Raw genomic sequence first — 18,038 nt, 5'->3', positions numbered from 1 at the left:
GTTGTGACCTGTAGGGCTGCCTTGTTTTCTCATATACTCACTGTGTAGCATTCCATTCTATGGGTATTCTGTAATTTGCCTAGTTTTCTGTTCCTCAGGAAGTTAGGTTGTTTTTGCTATCCTATTTTGCTACTATAATGTCTACCAGAATGAATGTTCCTGTTTGCCTCTTACTTCTACTTGTGAAAGTGAGATAATTTCCTAAAAGAGAAATTGCTGGTCCAAAAAGATGTGCATTTTGAATTTTGGTAGATTTTGCTAAATTGCCCTGAACACAGGTTGTACCAGTTTAAACTCCCACCGACAGGCATGTTTCTTTTGCCATGTCCTCTTTCAGTTTGTTAAAACCTTTTAAAAGCTTTGCCTATGTGATAGATTTTTTAAAAGTCATCTTATTATGTATTGTTTTACATTTCTGTTATCAGTGAAGTTAAATACTTTTAACATCTTTTAAGTTTCTTTTATGTTTATCTCTGAGTATTATATTTTTGCTCTTTGCCTATTTATCTTTTGAGCTCTTGGGTCTTAGAAATTTTTAAGAACTTTTTATATATTAAATAAATTAGCCCTTTGTGATATGTTTCAAATATTTTTTTCTCAACTTGTTTGCATTTTGACTTTGCTTATAATGTTGTTCTGTTGTTTTTGGTTTAAAAAAATTTTTTTGAAAAGTTTTTAAAATTTATATATATATTATATATATATATATATATTTTTTTTTGAGACAGGGTCTTGCTGTGTTGCCCAGGCTGGAGTGCAGTGGCGTGATTATGGCTCACAACAGCCTGGAACTCCCAGGCTCAGGCGATCCTCCCACCTCAGCCTGTTGAGTAGCTGGGACTACAGGGTGCACCACCACACTTGGCTGTTTCCCGCCCCCCCCCCCCCCATAAAGATGAGGTCTCGCTACGTTGCCCAGGCTGGTCTTGAACTCTTGAGCTCAAGTGATGCATCCACCTCAGCCTCTCAAAGTGTTGGGATTACAGGCGTGAGCCACTGTGCTTGGCTCTTTATTTTTCACATATGAAAATTCAAGACTTCAGTAGATGTCTTCTTAATTTTTGATTAAATCAGATACAATGGAAGGTCAGGGCTTTGCAGTTTGTTGCTGCTTGGTAAAAGACAAATAGCCATGAATATCCAGCAGGTCAGTAGTTTCTGTCAACATGGCTCTTTTCTAAGTAACAGTTGTGTTGTTGACAGTCATAGATGCTATACCTTTCACTCATTTCCCAGCAAGTCATTTTATTGCCACCATGACTGTTTGCAGTTTAAATGTGTAAAACTTTGCATGCTTTTATTTGATGTGATTGTCAGCATCTTTGAACTTGGGACACTTAAGCTTTTTTCTTTCAAGGACTGTGGACAAGCCCAGCTTTTATGTCTCACTCTGGATACTTGAGCAGAGATGCATATGGCAGTCCTTATTGAGAGGAAGGAAAGATGGGTGTAATATTGGAAGGCATGAACCTAGGCAGGTCCCTAGAGCATACTTATCTTCTCTACTTATTGTGAGCCTCCTTAACTGTGAGATCTATAACTGTGCTTCTCATGTGCTTGGCCAGTGGATGGTGTTATTCTTTCTAGTTTTCTGTTTACCTTTCTGGAGTCCGAGATCAGAAAAGGATACAAATAAAGCCTGCATTTTGAAAATACCTATTTTTAACTTACTAAGTGGAAACTTTGAGAAGAGTCATTATTACAGAAGAATTAGTAAAAAATCACCTTCATTTAGATTCTGCTTTTGGTTATGTAGGTCACGCAGCCTAAGGCAGTGGGAGGGTCTAGGTGTCACCAGTATGGCAGTCAGACGCAGTGACTGTGCTGCCTGTGATTTCCTGTCTGTACCCTGACTGTAATTAAACCAGCACCAGTACCTGTCACTAGGGCACCAGCCACACATCTGAGTATACATGAGTAGAGCTGAACAACCTGAATGTTGGTGCTTTTTATTCCATGCCTGGAGGTTTAGTTTTTTTTGTTTTTTAAGTACAAGATGGAGACTGAAAGTCAGAGTAGCACTTTAGGGGATGACAGTGTCTTCTGGTTGGAGTCTGAAGTTATAATTCAGGTGACTGACTGTGAAGAGGAAGAAAGGGAAGAGAAGTTCAGGTGATTATGGAATTCACAGTTCCTTTGTCCTGTCCACTCCCTACCCCCACCCGCACCCCTTTTTCTTCTCTGCATTTCAGTCTTTTTTCCAATAAGACTTTCTGTTTTCTGGGGGAAGGTTTGGAGCTGAAGGGAGCAGGTTTTGAGTTGTATATAGCACTCCTCATTCCACAACTTGCCCTGAACTTGTAAAATGCATTTTAAAGGACTTGTTAGAACACCAGGAGGAGAAGGTGTTAGACAGGTTTTGTAGTAGCCTTTCAGGAATTTCAAGTAGACACTCATAATGAACTACTACCCCTTCCTGTATCTGATTTGTATCAAATAGATTTGATTTGAATTTGTATCTAATAGATTTTTCTTCCTCTTTTTCTTGGAATGTGGTGTGTGTGTGTGTGTGTGTGTGTGTGTGTGTGTGTGTATGTGTGCGTGCCTGCCTGCCTGCCTGCCTGCTTTGTTTGCCTTATGCATGGGTATGAAAAATTCCGATTAAGTACAGATTGGTTATTTTGTGACTTTGATCTTTACCCTTGTCTCTGATCTTGTATCTCATGCCCCCTTTCCCCCAAATCTCTCTTGGTTTTTGAATCTCTGGTAGTATTAGTAACTTCATAATTGAAGTTTTTAGAGGATGCCTCCTGATGAAGCAGCTGTCAGTTTAGTGTCTGTGGTGAAGAAAGATGTCTTAACCAGTTTGTGAAAACAGAACCAATGTTTCATTCATTCTGTTGTACTGTTGCAAATTTTAGGGGGCTTTATTCTGGCTTTTCTTTTTCATTCAGAGTTAGCGATGTAATACCTTTGAGTATCACAAAAATCTCTTGATGAAGTTTGAAGTTTGTTGCTGCATATTATCACTGCCACTCACATGTGCAATTAAACATCTTTTATAAGTTTACCTATGAGAACTTGGATAGGTGAATATACTGTTTTCATCAGATACTGTCTTTGTGTTTAATGCTGAAAAAGAGTTTCTCCTTTTCTCGAGTCAAAGGATTTCTTTATCCACAAATTTTATTTTTTAAAGTCTAGGTTAAATGATGGAAGGGATTGAATATTGGGAACTCTTGATAACCCTCACTAAATTTTTTACTCAGGGGTTCAAATAAATGAGAAGTATATTTAAAATTTTAAAAGAATAATTTTCAGAGTATAAAAATGAATTATTAGCATATGATTATTTTTTGTCTGAACTTTTGTCTCATTTTCCCATAATTTTATCTAGCCTTTCAAATTTGAGTAAGTCCCTTCCCTTCCAAGGTATGCTAATTGTTAGTCACATGTTCTGCTTTTTAATATGGTTTGTGTCTTGCTAACAATGAGTAGGACTGAAGTATTTGTTTTGCTTGTAATAAAACTTTTTGACCTGGTATTCAAATTATGGAAGTTATTTGGGTATTTGTCAAAGGAAGAAACGACTTGGAACTTATTTCATTGTTGTTTTTATAACAGATTTGGTACTGTAATCCTAGATTTACTTGTAAGGCAGTGGGCGTCTCTCTGGGATTTTCTTTTGACAGTTAAAAGCAAATTTGTGTAAGGATGAGCTCTTCTTTTCCTTGGGAGTATGTGACAGCATTTTCACTCTGAGAAACTGAGCTAGTGATGTGTTGTTTAAGGAAACTATGATACCATAGGGCATTTGTCTTCTGTTTATGTTTCCTATCTGAATAGCACCATGGCTCTCCTAAATCAATTATATCTTTGTGATTTGATCTGATTTTATTTACAAATGTAACAAAGAGGTCTGGGCAAGGCCCAATTTCATGTAGTGTCTCTCACGCATTCAGCAGTGAGGCATGAGGAAATGTGGCAGCAGAGTGGTTTCACAACCTCGTGGTGGTGTTCCTGCCGAGATGCCCTACAGGAAAATGGAGGCATGGGTGTGGAAGGGGAAGGGTCGGATAGGAGTTGCAGCTATAACCTTGGGAGGACCAAATAGTAGACTCAGTGTGGTATGACAGTTGTTTTTGTAAAATCAATGTAATAATTTTAAAAATGTCTTACTGTGTTTTTATAAAAATCTCTGCTAATACATGTGACATCAAGCTGTCGTATTGGTTACATTTCCATTCACATACACACACACAGCTGAGATGAGGGCAAAAGATTGTGCACTTTTCTTTTTCCCTGAATAGCTTATAAACTACATTTTAAATGCACTCTTAAAAGCCTGCTCTTGTGTAACTTAAGGCACCATGGCTAAGAGAGTAAAGTCATACCGCACCTAGAATGTAGGCTTCTGGTGCTTCCAGGTGCCATCTACTTTAGGAGGAAGTAGTCTCAGAGACAAGTTAATGTTTGTCCAGTAGCTTTTGAAATAGCATTTATTTTTGGACTCAGTTGGAGGAAAGGATCCTTTTTATTAACACTCTTGCACTATGGGAAGTTGCCGGTCTCCTTCATGGTGGTAGTTTAAATTTGTCTGCCATTGACTCACAGATCTTTCATTTTCTGATTTCTTATTTGTAGTGTGAAGCTAGTAATTGGTATTATTACCTACCTTGTCACTGTGGTAAAATAGTTATTAGACTAGAATATTTAGTCCTTAGAATAAAATAGTTCCTAGAGATGATTAGAAAAATCCATCCCTGGATAAGAAGGAGGAATATAAGGCAGAAAAGGAAAAACATAAATGTTTTAATTCTATCAAGAAAGAAAAACTTTACTTAGAAATTGTTATATGTAATGTACTAGGCCATATATATGCTTTATACGGTGTATCAGTTAACTGCTTATCACTCCTATAAAGCAGATATCATTTTTCCTATTTCCTCGGTGAGGAATTTATGGCTCAGAGAGTCACACAGCCCACATTTGTCATGGTGGAGCAAAATTTGCAAGTGGTAGCACAAAAATTTGAACCCAGATATAACTGACTTTGAAAATGAAGACTTTAATGAAAGATTTTTGGGGCTATCTTCTGCTAAATGCTATTTTCTGCTAAGTGATAACTTATAAGAGGCTACAGCTGATATCTCAAGTTTTGAAATTCCTTTTTTTGAGGAGGTTATGAGCATCAATGATATATAGATTATGTGACCATCATAAAAATGAAGTAATGAACACAATAATGTGACTTTTAAAAAATGTGACCTCTAGGACACCTAGGAATCATGAAAGGTTCTGGTTCTTTGGCATTTGAAGGTAGAAATGTTTATCATATGATTTTGTTTAGACTTCCGTAATACCACGTTATGGGCTGATAGACAGCCTGGCAAATATGACATATAATTTGAAGCAGTTACAGAGATGATATAGTGCTTATTTGAACCATATTTTTGATCAGGATCTGTAGATGCCCAGATCGCTGATCTTCACGTATATCTCCATTATTAAGGCAGTTCATTTTAAGTGACGAGAAAGTTCTGACTTTAGTTAAACTGGATGATTTGGTGAACATATTTTAATCGGGGGGGGGACAATGCCTTTATTCATTTATAGCATTATAGAACTAATGATACTTCATGCACTTGACTCATTGGTTGGTTGCATTATTCATCCTCTACCTCAGGGGTTCCCAACCCCTGGACCGTGGACCAGTTATGTTATTTGGAAGGATGCCACAAATTAGAAGCTACTGTGGCAGTCTAAGTAGGTAATACGGGTCTTGACTGTGGTATTGTACATCTTCTAGGCTCAAAACAGCTTTGAACTCCCAGGCCCAGGCGATCAGATCAGATCTAGATGATTTCTTTTAATGGCTCATTTCCCCTGGAAGCCCATAAAACAATTTCAAGATTTTCTGTTTTTATTACTCTGCCTGTTCTTTTGTCTTCTGCAGAAATTCTTGATTTCAGGCTTCCCAGCCAGTTTTAATGATCCTGGAAGTATACAGAGGTAGTATTAACAATTAACTGAGGCTGGGCATGGTGGCTCACACTTGTAATCCCAGCACTTTGGGAGGCTGAGGCAGGCAGATCACCTGAGGTCAGGAGTTTGAGATCAGCCTGGCCAACATGGTGAAACCCTGTCTCTACTAAAAATACAAAAATTAGCTGGTTGTGGTGGCAGGTACCTGTAATCCCAGCTATTTGGGAGGCTGAGGCAGGAGAACTGCTTGAACCTGGGAGGTAGAGATTGCAGTGAGCCGAGATCATGGCACTGCATTCCAGCCTGGGTGACAAAATGAGACTCCATCTCAAAAACAAACAAAACTCAACAAACAAAAAAACCACACAAAAAAAAACAAAACAAAAAAACCCAATTAACTGCATGTCCATAAATACCAGTATCACACCCAGGCGCATTTTATACCGTGTGGCTTTTCAAAGGCACCACATCTTTAATAACCTATTACTTATGATGTCAAAAAAGATGTATATTTTGCCCAAAAAGCTACAACTTATATTGTTTTGTAACCTTGAAGAAACATCTGGGATTTAGTTTAGCCCCTAAAATATTATTTTAAAAATTATTTTTAATTTTAGGGGGTTCATAGTGGGTGTATATTTTTATGGGGTACATGAGATGTTTTGATATAGGCACACAATGTGTAATAATCATACATGGAAGATGGGGTAACCATCCCCTCATGATGGGATATCCATCCCCTCAAGCATTTACCCTTTGTTTTATAAACAATCCAATTATACTCTTTTAATTATTTTTCAGTGTACAATTAAATTATTATTGACTATAGTCACCCTATTGTGCTATCAAATACTAGGCCTTATTCATTTATTCCAACTACTTTTTTGGACCCATTAACTATCCCCACCAACCTCCCACTATGCCCCCACCACCCTTCCCAGCCTCTGGTAACCATCCTTCTACTCTCTGTGTCCATGAGTTTAATTGTTTTGATTTTTAGATCACACAAATAAGTGAGAACATGTGATGTTTGTCTTTCCGTGCCTGGCTTATTTCACTTAACATAATGACCTCTAGCTCCAACCATGTTGTTGCAAATGACTAAATCTCATTATTTTTTATGACTGAATAGTACTCCATTGGGTATAAGTACCACATTTTCTTTATCCATTCATCCATTGATGGACACTTAGGTTGCTTTCAGATCTTGGCTATTGTGAACAGTGCTGCAACAAATATGGGAGTGCAGATACCTCTTCAGTAGACTGATTTCCTTTCCTTTGGGTATATGTCCAACAGTGGGATGGCTAGATCATATGGTAGCTCTATTTTTAGTTTTTTTGAGGAACTTCCAAACTTTTCTTCATAGTAGTTGCCTAATTTACATTCCTGCCAACAATGTGAGGGTTCCCATTTCTCCACATTGTTGCGGGCATTTGTTGTTGCCTTTCTTTTGGATATAAGCCATTTTAACTGGGGTGAGATGATCTCTCACTGTAGTTTTGATTTGCATTTCTCTGATGATCAGTGATGTTAAGCACTTTTTCCTACGCTTGTTTGCCATTTGTTGCTGTCTTTTGAGAAATGCCTGTTCAAATCTTTTGCCCATTTTTAAATCGGATTATTACATTTTTTCCTATAGAGTTGTTAGGGCTCCTTATATATTCTGGTTATTAATCCCTTTTTGCAAATATTTTCTCCCTTGCTGTGGGTTGTCTCTTCACTTTGTTGATTGTTTTCTTTGCTGTGTAGAAGCTTCTAAAATATTCTTTTAACAGTAAGTATAACATTCACACAACATACTCTCATCAGTGAATTTAATAGTAATCAGCAAAGTCTGATATGAGCATCCCTTAATCTCAGAACATTTTAGGCAGTAATGGAGTCTAGCCATTAGGCTGTCTTCATAATCTGTGAAATGAATCTGTCTTAACCATGAGGCATGCCAGTATAAGACTTTCTTGGTATTTTAGTAATTAAGCCCTTTGGGATGGAGTCCAAGGCTGGCCTTTCTTGTATCTATCTGTATGAGTATTTTGATGTTCAAGAAAGGCCCTAGAGTACAGAAACTATATAGACCTGTATAAAAGTTCCTGGTTATTAGGTTGTTTAATTGAAGTTAAAAAGTTTAAACCCAAACCTTATTTTTCTAACTCTTGCATTTCACTTTGGCACTGAACTCTCTTAAATAGTCAATGGGACTTTCAAAAATAAATTGAAATCCCTGAAACATTTAAAGCTCTATTTATAAATTAGTTAATTTTCTTTTTTTTTAAATTAAATATGTCAAGTGACTAGCTTAGCAAGATGATATTCAGAGCAAGCAAAACCTTCCCAGATACTTAATTTTGGAAGTTTCGCTATACTTTTCTTTACATTAATGATTAGTTTCCATTTCCATGTTCTCATAATCATACATGTATTTTCTCTATTTGAAAATAAAATGATTTCTTTCACCCAGGTTTTCTCTCTCTCTCTTTCTGTGTATGTATGTTTGTGTTTTAAATCATGGTTCTCTCTTCTCCTCTACTTCTCTTCCTCATAAAATAAGATCTTTAGGAAACTCTAACTTCCTCCTTCTCTCAGTCTCATACTTCTAGATGAGACTTTTGAAACTCTTTTATTCACCCATTCTGCCTCCGTCAGTTTAATGTTTTTTGCTTTTCATTCAGATTTAATTATTTGTGTCATTTTTTAATTATTATTATACTTTAAGTTTTAGGGTACATGTGCACAACGTGCAGGTTTGTTACATATGTATACATGTGCCATGTTCATGTGCTACACCCATTAACTCGTCATTTACATTAGGTATATCTCCTAATGCTATCCCTCTCCTCTCCCCTCACCCCACAACAGTCCCTGGTGTGTGATGTTCCCCTTCCTGTGTCCAAGTGTTCTCATTGTTCAATTCCCACCTATGAGTGAGAACATGTGGTGTTTGGTTTTTTGTCCTTGTGATAGTTTGCTGAGAATGATAGTTTCCAGCTTCATCCATGTCCCTACAAAGGACATGACCTCATCATTTTTTATGGCTGCATAGTATTCCGTGGTATATATGTGCCACATTTTCTTAATCCAGTCTATCATTGTTGGACATTTGGGTTGGTTCCAAGTATTTGCTATTGTGAATAGTGCCACAATAAACATACGTGTGCATGTGTCTTTATAGCAGCATGATTTATAATCCTTTGGATATCTACCCAGTAATGGGATTGCTGGGTCAAATGGTATTTCTAGTTCTAGGTCCCTGAGGAATTGCCACACCTACTTCCACAGTGGTTGAACTAGTTTACAGTCCCACCAACAGTGTGTCATTGTTTAGTGTTTATGTTGCTTCTTCTCTGTATCACATTCTATCTTAATGTATCAGTTTTGGATCATTTGTATTTGCTTGATACGTTCTTAAGTATTTTTGTTCAGTTAAGTTCTCTGGGTGATATTCTCTGATTTCTTGTATAAGCTCAAATGCCAATCTGTTTTTTTCTTTTCCTTTGTAGGTAACATGTTCTTTTTGCCAGACTACTTGTTAAGAGTTTCTTTTTTATTGTTATGTATATTTTGTTACCAGTTCTTTAGTTTGGAGCTTAGTGAGTTCTTTAGTTTGGAACTTAGTGACTTTCAGTCTACAGAGTCAAACCTTTGTGTTAGGGAAGAAATTTTTTTGTTTCCTATTATTGCCTTTGCCTCTATTAAGTCCCCTTAATCTTTTATTTTATGATATATTTCTTTTTACATTTTACTTTGTGAATTGAAGTTTTTTTGTAATTGTTCTCTTAGCTAATTTCATCTTTTTTAATTGTTAAAATTCAATTTGAGTAGATAAATTATTTTTAAGGGTTCTTCACGTATAGATACATACACACAAGGTATTTTTATAATAAATTTAGGTTATTTTCTTTCTTTTTGAGCTTTGGAGCTTTATTCATTCAGTGTACATGTTCTGTTTTATTCTGACTGTTCAGAACCTATCTTTTAACTGCTAAGCAAAGTATCTGCGCTTCTTTGCCCTTTCCCCTGCTGTGTTTTCTTCAGTAGCCCCCATGATGCATATGGCTCTGCCTTGCTTGTCTTAGGTGCACACACCCACATTAGGAGCCCTAGTCCTTCTGGTCAGTTGTTAAATTACTTTACAGGGTAATTTTCCAGTTTTTGTTAGTACCCTGGGGGCAAGTATCTCTCTTGTTGTGGAAAGGGGTGGGGTATAGCCTTTGAACTTCTGTTTTTCTCTTTAGGTCAGTATGATACCACTTGCTTTTAAGTTTTTCAGTCTTTTAGTCTTTCAGAAGTGTATCAAAGTCTGATCTCTGGCCTTCTGGTGCCATCCATACCATTCTGTTAAGGATTTATTTTTTCCTATTTAACTTAATGATTTTTGAGACACTTGGAGAAGGAGAGATTTGCTTCCTCACATATATGCAGTCTAGGATTGGAAGTCCTCTGGGAAGTTTTTTTCATAGGTTTTGAGAGGAAACTTTTCTGCAGGGAACATTCACTGAGGCAGAATCGTGGTGCCTTTCATGCAATTTGGTGGGTCTTAGGAGTGTGAATGGCTGCTTCAGTGTCCTCTTCAGCTGGCAGGTGGGGTCTTCCAGAAAAAATAGTTTACCACATCAGGAATGATGAAGATATGGTCAAGCATTCCACTTTTCCTATCTGCAAAACAGGGCTTAAAATAGTATATCAAACAATAACTAGTTAGAAGATACAATGGAAGAAAAAGTGCCACTTTCAGGAGCAACAAAGATGAGATACCAGAAACAAACTTAACAACAAACTCTAAAACCTACATGATAAAAATGTAAAACATCATTGAAGAACATAAAAGAAGTTTGGAACAATTGAAGAATATGTCTTCTTCATAACTGGAAATACACAGCACCATAAAGATGTTAGTTTAAGTTAATTTATAAATTTAATGTGATGATAAGAATCCTTTTTGAAAAACTAAATAAATTGATCTTGGCTAAATAATTTAACCAAGAAACTTTGTAGGAAAAGGAGAAAGAACAAGGGTAGTGGATATAGAGGACTTTTGCAACTAGATGTTGTATTGTGAAGTCTTAGTCTTAAAACCAATTGGTTGTGGGACATGAAGAGAAGTATTATGGGGTAGAATGGAAATCCTAGAAAATATACCCACGTTCATAGGAATATTTAGATATGGTAAATATGGCTTCTCAAAAGCCAATGGAGATGATATGTACTATTCAGTAAATAGTTTTGGAGAAACTGAATATTCACCTGTGGAAGTAAAGAAAATAGGAATCCTACCTCATACCAAGGATGAATTACAAATGATCAAAGATTTAAATGTACTAAATGAAAACATAAAAAAATTTTTAAGGCCAGGTGCAGTGACTCATGTCTGTAATCCCAGCATTTTGGGAGGCTAAAGTGGCAGGATCCCTTGAGGCCAGGAGTTTGAAACCAGCCTAGTCAACATAGCAAGACCCCGTCACTACAAAAGAAAAATAAAAAACTTAGCCTGGCATGGTGGTACCTGCCTGTAGTCCCAGGTACTCAGGAGACTGAAGTGGGAGGATCTCTTGAGCCCAGGAGTGTGAGGCTATAGTAAGCTACGATTACACCACCGCACTCCAGCCCTGGTGATAGAGCGAGACCCTGTCTCCAGAAAAAAAAAAAAAGGTAGTAGAAAACATAGAGAATTAACACAATTTTTTTTTTGTATAATAGGAAGGCATTTTGAACTATGATTTAAAGCAGTAAAAGAAAAAGCCATGAAGGAAAGGGTTGAGAAATGAGGCTACATAAAACAAAAAACATCTACATTACATAAAATATCTACATTACAATATATAAAACATCTGCATTACAAAAAACAAAGTAAGCAAGGACATATGACGACCTGGGAAAAATACCTGAAACTCATGTTACAGATGAAGGATTAGTCTCCTTAATATACAAAGAACTAAAAATGGTTAAGAAAAAGTCCAACAACCCAATAGAAAAATGGGCTAATATATAAAAATAATTTTTTTACTGTTGAAAATTTGTTTTTCAGATATACTTGTACATATATAGAATGACATAGAAATGCACAAACTTATTGTAGCATTGTTTGTAATAGCAGTAGATTGGAAAGAATTTATTCAAGTGCTCATCAGTAGGGGATTAGTTAAATAAATTAAGGAATAGCTACACAGGGGAACATTATATAGTTGTAAAAACAGCAAAGAAGTTCTATGTATTGATATGGAAAGTCTCCAGGAAAGGTTAGAGGAAAACAAGGTATACAACAATGTGTAAACCTACTAAGAAGCAGCATATTTACACATTGCTTTTATACTCTGTGTGGATGTATTTTTTCATGCATATGAATAATTTATGTGTGAATATATGCAGCTATAGTAATAAAGTTTAGAAGACTATATTAGAAATTGATTACCTTGGCAGGTAGAGAATTTAATGGGTTGGAATTGGGCAGATTGGAGACAGGGATGGGAATAATTTTTCTTTATATGCCTTTTTGATTTGTGTATGATTCAATTGTAATACATATGAAGAATTATAGTATATAAGACATTTTGAGTGGGAAGTGACCAAAACTGAATTCCAACTGGCTTCAGCAAACCTCTGTTCCATAGTCACCACCAATATAACTGTCCCCATCAGTGTTAGAGGGTTAGTTTCTTTATTTTTTAGGAATTCTGGGAATGTTAGATTTATGTAAGTGATTATTAGTCCATATAGGCTAACCAGAACAGAGTTCCTGTATTTTAAGAGGCTTTACAATTTAATTTATTAATATCCTTGGAAAAGTAGGAAAATTTATTGCACCCTATGATAAGCAGATAATGGCTTTTATCATTTCCAGGCACACAGAACGGTGGTAGTCTCAGATTTATATCATCAGCCATGGGTAAAATGAATAGAGAACACCAAACTGAGCACTTAGGACATATCTCAAAGAGCTGTTCTCTCCAGTGGAATTGAGGCATATTTGTACACAGACAGACAAAAATTGACTAACAAACCAAATTCTCTGTTGCTGATAGAGAGTAGATATCAAATGGTCTGACCATAAAACGGACTTCCAGCCATTGTTGCCACCAGTGGATAGTAACTGGCGACAACTGTTGCAGAGCCAGAACCAAATTTGGCGAAGAATAAGAAATAAACAAAAACCGATCGGAAGAATAAAAAGAGAAAGATATCCTGCTTGGAATTTATTCCTGGGATGAAGAAAAGATATTCCTGGGAGTGAGCAGTCCCTGAGGTGCAGTTCCTGGGTAATATGCTATATTTGTCTTGAGAAGGAAATCCTCCTGGACTTCTCTGTGGAACTTCAACATTGTCAAGTGTAATTTTTCATAAGTTATGAGCAAGAATCTCATACAAATAAAGTGAATATGTGACAGATATTTACATAATTTCTTAGTGAGGGAAACAGCAAGATGATAAGGCTGGTTCCCATAATCTTTCAATTTGGGGGAAGTAGTTTTCTCTCCTATTTTTCATTTTCATCGAATGCATTCAGGTTTAAGTCTGAAGATGTTTTACAGAAAACTCTGGTAAAAAATACAGCAGTAGGTTACTTAGGTTTTATGGTTGGCAGCCCTTAACTACAGCTTTTTTGTTAGATATGAAACTACAATCAAACACTTTAAGGATAAAATTTGTCCATAATTTTAAAAGCATAGAACAAGAGAGTCAAATAAATGGATACTAAATTTCTTATTGAGTTGGTTCATCATTGCATGGCCCATAATGTGTATATAAATATAATTTTTATACCTCTTAAACTGTGTAACATTTACCAATAAACTTTTACACTTTGAGGTATAACACATGTAATAAAGTCTACAAATCATAAATGTACAGCTTGATAAATTTATACAAAATATATACCCAGATAATCACAACCCAATCAAGGTATAGATTATTTCTAGCACATACAAAACCTTTGTCCCTTCTAGTCAGTACTTCTCCCAAAGGTAACTTATTCTGACTTTGTCACAATAGATTAATTTAGCCTGTTCTTGAACTTAATGCCAATAGAATTATATAGCATGTACTCTGTCTGACTTCTGTTGCACAACATTTATGAAATTCATCTACTTTTTGCAAATTCCTTTTTATTTATGAGTAGTAGTCTATTGTATGAAAAATATTAAAACTAGTATTGTTGATGTATTTTTTCTCTTAATAAATAATTGTATATAGTGGTATATGTAAATACACTTGATTTTTTTTACATATTGACCATGTAAACCAGTGATCTTGCTAATGTATTACTTCTAAATTGCTTATAGAGTCTTTTAGATTGTTTATTTACATGTTATGTCTTCAAATAAAGAAAAATGTTTTCTTTTCCAATTTTTTTTTATTATTATACTTTAAGTTTTAGGGTACATGTGCACAATGTGCAGGTTAGTTACATATGTATACATGTGCCATGCTGGTGCACTGCACCCACTAACTCGTCATCTAGCATTAGGTATATCTCCCAATGCTATCACTCCCCCCTCCCCCCACCCCACAACAGTCCCCAGAGTGTGATGTTCCCCTTCCTATGTCCATGTGTTCTCATTGTTCAGTTCCCACCTGTGAATGAGAATATGCGGGGTTTGGTTTTTTGTTCTTGAGATAGTTTACTGAGAATGATGATTTCCAATTTCATCCATGTCCCTACAAAAGACATGAACTCATCATTTTTTATGGCTGCATAGTATTCCATGGTGTATATGTGCCACATTTTCTTAATCCAGTCTATCATTGTTGGACATTTGGGTTGGTTCCAAGTCTTTGCTATTGTGAATAATGCCGCAATAAACATACGTGTGCATGTGTCTTTATAGCAGCATGATTTATAGTCCTTTGGGTATATACCCAGTAATGGGATTGCTGGGTCAAATAGTATTTCTAGTTCTAGATCCCTGAGGAATCGCCACACTGAGTTCCACCATGGTTGAACTAGTTTACAGTCCCACCAACAGTGTAAAAGTGTTCCTATTTCTCCACATCCTCTCCAGCACCTGTTGTTTCCTGACTTTTTAATGACTGTCATTCTAACTGGTGTGAGATGGTATCTCACTGTGGTTTTGATTTGCATTTATCTGATGGCCAGTGATGACGAGCATTTTTTCATATGTTTTTTGGCTGCATAAATGTCTTCTTTTGAGAAGTGTCTGTTCATATCCTTCGCCCACTTTTTGATGGGGTTGTTTGTTTTTTTCTTGTAAATTTGTTTGAGTTCATTGTAGATTCTGGATATTAGCCCTTTGTCAGATGAGTAGGTTGCAAAAATTTTCTCCCATTTTGTAGGTTGCCTGTTCACTCTGATGGTAGTTTCTGTTGCTGTGCAGAAGCTCTTTAGTTTAATTAGATCCCATTTGTCAATTTTGGCTCTTGTTGCCATTGCTTTTGGTGTTTTAGACATGAAGTCCTTGCCCATGCCTATGTCCTGAATGGTAATGCCTAGGTTTTCTTCTAGGGTTTTTATGGTTTTAGGTCTAACATTTAAGTCTTTAATCCATCTTGAATTGATTTTTGTATAAGGCGTAAGGAAGGGATCCAGTTTCAGCTTTCTACATATGGCTAGCCAGTTTTCCCAGCACCATTTATTAAATAGGGAATCCTTTCCCCATTGCTTGTTCTTCTCAGGTTTGTCAAAGATCAGATAGTTGTAGATATGCGGCATTATTTCTGAGGGCTCTGTTCTGTTCCATTGATCTATATCTCTGTTTTGGTACCAGTACCATGCTGTTTTGGTTACTGTAGCCTTGTAGTATAGTTTGAAGTCAGGTAGTGTGATGCCTCCAGCTTTGTTCTTTTGGCTTAGGATTGACTTGGCGATGCGGGCTCTTTTTTGGTTCCATATGAACTTTAAAGTCGTTTTTTCCAATTCTGTGAAGAAAGTCATTGGTAGCTTGATGGGGATGGCATTGAATCTGTAAATTACCTTGGGCAGTATGGCCATTTTCACGATATTGATTCTTCCTACCCATGAGCATGGAATATTCTTCCATTTGTTTGTATCCTCTTTTATTTCCTTGAGCAGTGGTTTGTAGTCCTCCTTGAAGAGGTCCTTCACATCCCTTGTAAGTTGGATTCCTAGGTATTTTGTTCTCTTTGAAGCAATTGTGAATGGGAGTTCACTCATGATTTGGCTCTCTGTTTGTCTGTTGTTGGTGTATAAGAATGCTTGTGATTTTTGTACATTGATTTTGTATCCTGAGACTTTGCTGAAGTTGCTTATCAGGTTAAGGAGATTTTGGGCTGAGACAATGAGGTTTTCTAGATATACAATCATGTCATCTGCAAACAGGGACAATTTGACTTCCTCTTTTCCTAATTGAATACCCTTTATTTCCTTCTCCTGCCTAATTGCCCTGGCCAGAACTTCTAACACTATGTTGAATAGGAGTGGTGAGAGAGGGCATCCCTGTCTTGTGCCCGTTTTCAAAGGGAATGCTTCCAGTTTTTGCCCATTCAGTATGATATTGGCTGTGTGTTTGTTATAGATAGCTCTTATTATTTTGAGATACGTCCCATCAATACCTAATTTATTGAGAGTTTTTAGCATGAAGGGCTGTTGAATTTTGTCAAAGGCCTTTTCTGCATCTATTGAGATAATCATGCGGTTTTTGTCTTTGGCTCTGTTTATATGCTGGATTACATTTATTGATTTGCGTATATTGAACCAGCCTTGCATCCCAGGGATGAAGCCCACTTGATCATGGTGGATAAGCTTTTTGATGTGCTGCTGGATTCGGTTTGCCAGTATTTTATTGAGGATTTTTGCATCAATGTTCATCAAGGATATTGGTCTAAAATTCTCTTTTTTGGTTGTATCTCTGCCGGGCTTTGGTATCAGGATGATGCTGGCCTCGTAAAATGAGTTAGGGAGGATTCCCTCTTTTTTTATTGATTGGAATAGTTTCAGAAGGAATGATACCAGTTTCTCCTTGTACCTCTGGTAGAATTCAGCTGTGAATCCATCTGGTCCTGGACTCTTTTTGGTTGATAAGCTATTGATTATTGCCACAATTTCAGCTCCTGTTATTGGCCTATTCAGAGATTCAACTTCTTCCTGGTTTAGTCTTGGGAGAGTGTATGTGTCAAGGAATTTATCCATTTCTTCTAGATTTTCTAGTTTATTTGCCTAGAGGTGTTTGTAGCATTCTCTGATGGTAGTTTGTATTTCTGTGGGATCGGTGGTGATATCCCCTTTGTCATTTTTTATTGCGTCTATTTGATTCTTCTCTCTTTTTTTCTTTATTAGTCTTGCTAGCATTCTATCAATTTTGTTGATCCTTTCAAAAAACCAGCTCCTGGATTCATTAATTTTTTGAAGGGTTTTTTGTGTCTCTATTTCCTTCAGTTCTGTTCTGATTTTAGTTATTTCTTGCCTTCTGCTAGCTTTTGAATGTGTTTGCTCTTGCTTTTCTAGTTCTTTTAATTGTGATGTTAGGGTGTCGATGTTGTATCTTTCCTGCTTTCTCTTGTGGGCATTTATTGGTATAAATTTCCCTCTACACACTGCTTTGAATGCTTGCCAGAGATTCTGGTATGTTATGTCTTTGTTCTCGTTGGTTTCAAAGAATATCTTTATTTCTGCCTTCATTTCATTATGTACCTAGTAGTCATTCGGGAGCAGGTTGTTCAGTTTCCATGTAGTTGAGTGGTTTTGAGTGAGATTCTTAATCCTGAGTTCTAGTTTGATTGCACTGTGGTCTGAGAGATAGTTTGTTATAATTTGTGTTCTTTTACATTTGCTGAGGAGAGCTTTACTTCCAAGAATGTGGTCAATTTTGGAATGGGTGTGGTGTGGTGCTGAAAAAAATGTATATTCTGTTGATTTGGGGTGGAGAGTTCTGTAGATATCTATTAGGTCCGCTTGGTGCAGAGCTGAGTTCAATTCCTGGGTATCCTTGTTGACTTTCTGTCTCGTTGATCTGTCTAATGTTGACAGTGGGGTGTTAAAGTCTCTCTTTATTAGTGTGTGGGAGTCTAAGTCTCTTTGTAGGTCACTCAAGACTTGCTTTATGAATCTGGGTGCTCCTGTATTGGGTGCATATATATTTAGGATAGTTAGCTCTTCTTGTTGAATTGATCCCTTTACCATTATGTAATGGCCTTCTTTGTCT

At 36.6% G+C, this 18,038-nt stretch overlaps 1 protein-coding gene across 8 annotated transcripts in view; it reads left to right on the top strand.

Moving 5' to 3' along the window:
- ARHGAP32 (Rho GTPase activating protein 32) overlaps positions 1-18,038 on the top strand; it is a 318,023-nt gene that overhangs the window by 86,872 nt on the left and 213,113 nt on the right. For 2 of the 8 annotated variants that reach the window (XM_055356385.2, XM_055356384.2), the window contains exon 1: positions 1,555-2,112. The exons of the other annotated variants lie outside the window; for them this stretch is intronic. In XM_055356385.2, coding sequence (XP_055212360.1) covers positions 1,997-2,112 — 116 coding nt within the window. In that variant the 5' untranslated portion in view covers positions 1,555-1,996. Of the gene's footprint in view, positions 1-1,554; positions 2,113-18,038 lie in introns of those variants that run through there. 8 annotated transcript variants of the gene reach the window in all.

Source organism: Gorilla gorilla, chromosome 9, assembly GCF_029281585.2.
Source record: "Gorilla gorilla gorilla isolate KB3781 chromosome 9, NHGRI_mGorGor1-v2.1_pri, whole genome shotgun sequence".
NCBI lineage: Eukaryota > Metazoa > Chordata > Mammalia > Primates > Hominidae > Gorilla > Gorilla gorilla.
This window is presented reverse-complemented; position numbering and strand designations above follow the sequence as displayed.